General features: G+C 39.5%; 1 protein-coding gene across 1 annotated transcript in view; it reads left to right on the top strand.

Moving 5' to 3' along the window:
- Window positions 1-3,782, top strand: part of SIRT1 (sirtuin 1) — a 17,974-nt gene extending 14,192 nt beyond the window's left edge. Inside the window, 4 exon segments of the mRNA XM_009696014.1 lie at window positions 213-240; window positions 243-398; window positions 1,779-2,339; window positions 3,279-3,782. Of these exon segments, the coding sequence (XP_009694316.1) occupies window positions 213-240; window positions 243-398; window positions 1,779-2,339; window positions 3,279-3,601 (1,068 nt within the window). The 3' untranslated portion in view covers window positions 3,602-3,782.
- The last annotated feature ends 4,494 nt before the right edge of the window (window positions 3,783-8,276 follow it).

Below are 8,276 nucleotides of genomic sequence, written 5' to 3'. Positions count from 1 at the left end.
CTGTAGCTTTATTTCTGTGTGCAGTTGCCGCAGGCTAGAGTAAGAAATCTACTTGTCTGTATATCCACAGAAAAATGAAGTGAGGAACTATCACTGAAACTTCCTTGTCTTTTGCCAAAATAAATTGTGAATTGCCAAATGTGAATTGCTAAAATCTGAGGTTTTCAAGGGCGCAGCCTTGAATTGTAGTAACAGAAGCTGTTCTAATGCAGGTTGTACCTAGATGTCCCAGATGTCCACCTGTTTACCGCTCGCTATCATGAAGCCAGACATAGTGTTCTTTGGAGAGAACTTACCTGAGCAGTTCCATCGTGCCATGAAGTATGACAAAAATGAAGTTGATCTCCTCATTGTCATTGGGTCTTCACTGAAAGTAAGACCAGTAGCATTGATTCCAAGTAAGTGACTATCTCCGGTAATATTTTCTTCGAAAAAATTCGGATCAAAAGTGAAATTCTCAGTTAAGAGCGCTAAGAAATGCTTTTGGCTTGATTCAGTGAAGAAACTAGATTAAGCATCTGGTTTTCTAAGATGAAAACTGATTGCCTATGTAAAACTGACATGCAAAATAGAGAAAGTAACAAATTCTAAGTGCTTTTTCTACACTCCAGGCAGATCTCAAGGTAATGAAATGATAATCTGAAAAACTACTCTCGTAAAACTTGAATGATGTCGTTCTGAGATTCAATTCATTTCTCTCCCTGCTTGCAATATGCTTTCAGAGTTATTTCAAAGACTTAGAAAGGAATCATCTTTAAAAAGATAAATGTAGTATCAAAAAATCAGATCAGGTACACCAGGTGTCGGTTGTAGCTTGTTTTAAAGTCAGTACTTAATACGAAGTGATACACAGTGGGGACTATATAATTATATTATATATTATGTATTTTTTTAATACACATATATAGTGTGTCACCATTTGGATCCTTAGCTTTTAAAAGTGATATGGAAAAACATCTCTGCTAATATATGTTATAGAAAAATGCCCTTCAGGAAGGCTGAGAAAATACTGTGACAGGCGATTTATTTGCCTGCTGAGCGCAAGACTTACTGGTACGAAAGAAACTCTCTTCGTGTGCACGCTTGAGAAGGACACGTGCTTCTCATCTGCTGTGAGTTGAGAACAGTACCACATCCACAGCCCATGTAGTAACAGCCTCTTCACTGTACCAGAGGCAGAGCCTGGTTTTAGGCTGATGGGAAATGCATAAGGACTGGAAAGCTGGGATCCACCACACAAACCATTGCTCTTTTTTGTGCCCTAGAACCGGATTTCATTAGTTGGTGACCTGATGAATCAACGCTAGGTTACCAAACTGGTGGGTTTTGGAAGCCTAAATTAACTTAACTTAATTAAGGGGATGTCATTTACCAGCAGTACGTTCTTCATGTGCATTTAAGTACATAAAATGAATGCACAAAATCAACACAATCACTCTAAGAGATTATAGTGCCAATTTTAATAATCTTTTTAACACTCGACCAAACATTGCTGTAGTCAATACCCTGTGCATATGTTTCTCGGTGATTGAGTAGAGGAACACTTTTTACTGGAAAAACAGGGAAAAAAGTCTAGATAGGCTACAGTGGGCTACTATAGCACCTTAAACTGCTGTTGTTAACTTTGGCATTTGCTTGTCTTCTTCCTGATCTGTTTGTTCTGGTCTTGTTGCAAGTGAAGGTATGAAGAGAAGTCTGAGGAATCAAGCTTTCTAAGTAGATCTCTGCTGAAAGTAAAACTGAAGCGACTACCTTTAAATTGTCTTTTCTGTATATAGGTTCCATCCCCCATGAAGTGCCTCAGATCTTAATTAATAGGGAACCTTTGCCTCATCTACACTTTGATGTGGAGCTTCTTGGAGACTGTGATGTTATTATTAATGAATTATGTCAAAGGCTGGGTAGCGAATATACAAAACTTTGCTACAACTCGGTAAAACTTTCAGAAATAACAGAAAAGCCTCCACGACTGCACAAGGAGCTCGAAATGCATGCATCTGAGCTACCGCCTACCCCTTTAAACATTTCAGAAGACTCTAGTTCACCGGAAAGAATGACTCCACCAGATACTTCGGTGGTCTCTTCAGAACATCCAGCTGAATGTAAGGTAGAAAACTGTGATCCTGCCTCAGAAACTAAAGGGACCTGCACAGAGGAAAAGCTTCAGGACACACAGACATCGTCAGAAAACCCTGAAAATCCTACTAGTGAACTAATGAACTCTGAAACAATGAAGGAAAATGGATCTAACAATGGAGAAAATAAAGAAAAAAATGAAATATTGAAGAAGTGCTGGGTAAACAGATCTGCAAAAGAACAGATTAGCAAAAGGCTGGATGGTAAGTATTAACTCCTTTCAGTATTTTGCGTGTTTGGCCGAGATGTTTATTCTAGACTTACTTTAAAGCAATACGTAAGTTACCCTTGACGGAATCGGTGGGTTTGGGTGGTTATTTTTGTTCAGACGAAACTCCTCATCATATCGTTTACTTTTTTTGGAGAAGCCGATGGGAAAGTTTTTTGTAATTAATAATAGGTTTTCTAATCAGTGATTACATACTCCCTAAAAAGATCAAAGTTTAGGAAGTTGAAGGTGAGTATCAAAAAATAAATCAGTTTCTAACATTTTCAAATGCATTTTCAGAAAAATTAGTTTGATCCTCAGGTGTTAAGAAGCTGGTCACAGTAGGTTGTAATTTGGTATGGCAGTAGAACTGAAAGATGAAGTCAGGATAGGAGTTGAAAAGCAAATCTCACAGCTGGAGCCAGGCCCATTTTGAAGGAAACTATTTAGACTTTCCAAGGAAGCCTTCCAGTTTGCAGTCTCTTAACTGATGTCAGGAGTTACCACACTAGAAAATCAGCATGGATGAAGAACCAGGTATTAAACTGCACCTTTCCAAAGCAAAGGCTGTTTTTAACCTTTGTCAAATAGGCTGTGCAGTGAGTTCCAGTTCTGTAATGGAAAGTAACGGAAATCTAGCTGTGAATACATGTACCAATGAAAAAAAGCTGCGAAACATCAAAGCTTAAATGCTCTTTCGTGTCAAAGGGAGGTGGAAGAAGGAATGCTGAGCTTTTCAGTGAAGCATTTGGTTTGTGCTTCATAATAAATACACATACATGAAAATAAATGCGTTTCTAATGTAATCTGATTTGTCACTTAAGTTTCCCTCTTGAAAATACATATATGCAGGTACCTTCTAACCAGAAGTCTGCAGGATCTTGTATGAATCATTTATTTTAGCCTTTTATTGACTTCTGAAATTCTGTTTCAGGTACTCAGTATCTATTTTTACCACCAAATCGCTATATTTTCCATGGTGCTGAGGTATACTCAGATTCTGAAGACGATATCATATCTTCTAGCTCTTGCGGGAGTAGTAGTGAAAGCGGTTCGTGTCGTAGTCAGAGCTTAGATGTGGAGGATGAGAGTGAGATCGAAGAGTTTTACAATGGCATAGAGGATGAGGATGCTCCTGAAAGGGAAGAGGAACCCGGATTCGGGGAAGACGGAGTTGAACAAGATGAATCGGCAGCTGATGACTCAGCTTATACAAATGAAGCTGCAGGGACTGATCATCCAAGCAACAAGTTGTAAAGCGATCACTGACTGGTTATGGGAACTTTCCACCAGCATTAGCAGCTTTGGCATGTCAGAATGAACATTTACGTCTGAATTTAGAGCAACAAAACCATAAGGATGTAGTGTTTATAAATAACTAAAACAGATTTTCATGCTTAGTTTTTTACCTTTTTCAATAAAATTCTATTACTGCGCACTCAACACTAACTCATCTTTTTGTTTTTTAAGGTACTAGGAATATCTAAACAATTGTCACTCTGTTCACTTTTAAGTTCATCTCTCTGATCAGGCATCCATGTATATAATACATATTTTTGCTTAATGAATTTCAGCTTATATTATTTTTTAACAGTTTTGAAAAAGCCATTGGAATGTTAAACTAATATAAAGGGAACAGCTAATTTAGACCAAAGAATGGTATTCTCACACCTCCTGCTTTGTAACAGTTTGGTTTATTTAAAACCTTCATATGCTTCTGCTAAACCTTTCCTTCTCGCCTAGTCTGTCATTAAACACTGGCATTTTCTAAGACCTACTGTGGCAGCTAATTTTTTTGCTTTAACAATTACTTTGTAAGTTTGAGACATACTTAAATGTGAGTAGATAAATGGAAACAAGACAGCGAGCACTTGAGAAACCCTCTGGTTTTTCGACTGATCAAGGAGTGCTGTGAAAATGCTTAGGTTACTGAGTTTATTACTTCCTGTGAACACAAAGTGATGTTGACGTTGGCTCCTTAGCAATTACGACTCTGGCATTTTAAACAAAATGGATCCCCCCCAGTAGAGGTTTTTCACGTTGTATACAAAAGTCAAATATAGTGCAGCTTGCATTAAAAATAGCCTTTGATAAATTGCCAAGGCTCTCATGTGGAAGCTAGGCTGAGTTCAGAATGGTGTTTCTACCAGCATGTGAGAAGGCGCAAAAAAATAAGCTCTTCCTTTATACTTGCTGATGCAGCAAAACCAGGAGAAACGAACCCAAATACCAAGCATCCCTGCTTACCCTGCTGAATGGATCAAACACAGATTAATAACCTAACCTGGAAGCACGCTGTTTTGAAGTCATGTCTCAGGTTGGGAAAATAGTTTTCCACCCCCTAGCTCCACCTTGCATATTAAAAGCAAAGCAGCTACTCAAATTATGACATTGTATATTCAAGTGCTAGGCTGCCTTAAAACTGGATGTTGCAAATTTTCGAGTGCGGATTGTTTCCAAGCCTTGAGAACTATTTTGTAAAATTGCACAGTGCAGTAGTAAATGAAACAGCATTTTTCTATAAACCACTTTTTCAACATTGGCCCAAATGAACTCTACGATGTAGATTATTCATATACTTTGCTTTAATATTTATTACATTTTGGAAGATGTATAGTAGCTGTTCTTTGAACATAAGATACATTGGTTAATATTTAAGAACAGCCTCCTGTATTCATCAGCAAATGTTGGCATGTTGTCTCATTGACCAAATTTAATACAGCTCTTATTTGGCTACACTAAAGAATGCAATATGTTTAGTTTTCACTTGCATGTCACGATGTATTAGTTTGTGCTATAGGAGATATTTTAAATTGAAATACTTTGTTTTAAATTATTTTTACAGTGAGGATTGTTTTCTGCTCTTTTATATTGTATATAGTGTCTTTTATGTAATCTACTGGCATATGTTTTGTAGAAGACTGTTTAAAATGACTGGCTATCTTCCTGCAACTTTTGAAATACAAAACCAGTGTTTTATACTCGTACACTCTGTTCTAAAGTCTATTAAAATTGTCATTTGACTTCTGGTTTCTGTTAATTTATAGTTAGATCTTAAAAACTTAACAAAATATGCCCTATAAAGTCAAGGTATACCCTAGCTAATGTAAGGCATTATATAGTTAATTGCTTTTTTCCATCTGTCCCCTTGGGGGGGGGGGGGGGAAGCCAGAATGAAGCTACTCCGCACTGTCTTTGGTAAAGTGACCTCCTAAACCACAATGCAGTGTTGTTCTTCAGAAAATGACTTTTCTCCTTTCAAGCCCTATGTTAACTTGAGCTGTATTTGCTGAAGAAGGGTGTTTATTCCCGGTGTTCAGTACCTTGCAGCTCTGGCACCCTTTCTCTGCCAAGACCTTCCTTGATGTTTGGCACTCGCTGCTTCCACCCTGACCCTGGACAGCCACGTCCAGAAGCCTCCTGTAAGGAACCTGCACCCCACAGGAGTTGGGGGCATGTTTGGGCATCACATACACAAATATTTCACTTGCGTTTTGTCTTGACGCAGGTAAGGCCAACTGGTAAAGCCCGCGTTTCCCTTTGGGTGGTGGTCTCACCCTCCCGGCACAGCCACAGATGAAGCCCGACTGCAGAGAGCCCTGGGTGGGTCCGTCTTTGGTTCGTCCTGTGGGGGGCTCCTGGGGGCTACAGCTGTACTAACCCCCCCACAAAAGGCAAAGGTCCACTCCTGTTGGCCCGAAAGGGCCAGGGCCCAGTTTAACTGGTTTTCCATTATGTAACACCTTACTATTGTGACGATTCCACTGTACTTCTGAACCACCATCCCTCAAATATAAATTATGTTTGTTTTAGGAGAAAAAAAACACGTTTATAAAACTCACACACTTGACACATATAGTGTTAAAAATACTAAGAATTTTTTACACAGACAATGTTTCCCTATCAATTGCTTATTACTCCGAAAGGACTTGAAAACATTTTTCCTCTCAAACAAAACAGCGGCACCTTTTTCTACATCTAGATGTAGTTCTGCTTTTTGTTCTTTCTTGTATCTTTGCCAATATTATTTGAACAAAAGAGGAACCCCACACTATATTGTATCACCTTATTCCTCCATTTCACACACTATCCTTGCCCTGTAGCGAAGATGTCATCTTTAAATATTGTTTAAAACAATTTTAAGGCAAACGATGGGGATGAGGAAACATTTGTCATCACAGCTCTTTGTTATCCCTAAGTATTCAGCATCTTACATGAAATTCACCTGGACGCATGGAAGAGCATGTTCAGTTTCCGCTCTAATTTGTAGAATCTCAAAAAGGGAGATTACTTATTTTTCTCATAATTTGCATTACTACTCTATGAAAGCATCTTAACCCTCTTAGTTAAATAGACGAACGGAAAAAAGCAAAGTCCGAGCATTTGTTCAACAAGACGGTGCCATTCCCCAGCCCCCTTTCAGCCTATTTTGATGCATTACACACAGTAACGACCTTGCAAAAGTATTTCAAGTCATGTAGAAGAAGTCCATATTTCAAAATCTTGTAATAATGTTTTCTTAATGGCCACGTATTCTCTATGGGTCTGGTCTATCTTGAATCCAATACATTTTTAATTAGTGGCTTTGGTTATGGAAAATACATAATTTTTTAAATCTGTGACAGCAAAGTGTTGAACAACATCCAGTTGGGAGGAGCTAGAAGAGTACAAAATTTGAGTGAAACCAGCATTCAGAATCAATCTGAAAAATTGAAAAAAGTTTGAGAAAAAGGAAGATGCAGTTCAGTACCTCACGTTCAATATCTATGCTTAAATACCGAACCAGAATGGTCAAATCTAAAGGGAGTTGCAATTAGTTGTATAACATACTTACGTACAGAGTGACTGGAGAATAAAATCCAGTTCAAAATGCAGAATTTCAGGCTAAACAACTGGCCATGTCTTTGTAACAATGGGTTCTAAACTAGCTATAACTCATCAAGAAAAGTCATGGAGTCATAACAGTACCCTTAGCATCGTCACTCTTTGCTCAGGAGTTTTGAAAAGACACACAGGCTGCTAGGACTCCGTAGGAGAAGTAATAATAATATTAGTAACAGTGCATGAAGGGAAAAGAGTCGCTATTTGCTCACCCAACATGAAGCCCAAGGACCATTCACTTGAAGCTGCAGAAAAGCAGAGGCAATGAAGTAAACCATCACACACCGACTGCGGCACTCCCTGCCGCAGGACACTGTGGGAGCTCAAAGCGGCCTCAAAAAGGAACTGGGAAAATTCAGGTGGGACAGGGCTACCGAAGCTCCTTGAGGAAGATTCCAAGGAAAAGAGAATTTTCCTCTCCCTACGCTCTCCCGTAAGCACCTGGACTAGCTACAGGTGCAGACAGTTTGTACCTCAGATTAACCCAGCACAGCAGTTCTCAAGTAAAACACAGAAAGAGTGCGCCTGAGAGCTGCGCTACAGCTATTTATACTGGACCTTTAAAAAAACCAGACCAAGCAGAGTCTTGTAAGGCACACGCTACGCGTGTATCCATCCTGCCTAGGAGATGGTGGAAGCAGGTACGTCACCACAGGTCTTTAAAGGACGACGTTTCTTAAGAGACACCAACCCGAGTGCTCTGTGACGACAGGACTGTCGTTTTCGCTCTGAGGGAGGAAGAGAGACCCTGCCGCCCCTGCAGACCCCGCTGCCCTACGCCCCAGGCCTCTCTCAGAGCAGCCCCTGCGCCCCCACCACCCGTGAAGCAGCCACTGACAACGCAAACACGGGCAAACTACAGAGCAAGTCACAGATTTTCATAGTTCTAGTAAGTTTTTGAAAGCCACAAAGAAACGGAATTCCAAAGTTCTTGAAAACAACTTACAAACACATCTCGGTGGGTTTTTTTGTTGTTGTTTGGTGGTGGGTTTTGGTTTTACTCTGTACAGTTATTACTCATGCTACTTTCCAACGGCGAACCGCAAGCCTC

This window comes from Cariama cristata, unplaced genomic scaffold, assembly GCF_000690535.1.
Source record: "Cariama cristata isolate BGI_N322 unplaced genomic scaffold, ASM69053v1 scaffold12942, whole genome shotgun sequence".
Classification (NCBI taxonomy): domain Eukaryota; kingdom Metazoa; phylum Chordata; class Aves; order Cariamiformes; family Cariamidae; genus Cariama; species Cariama cristata.
This window is presented reverse-complemented; position numbering and strand designations above follow the sequence as displayed.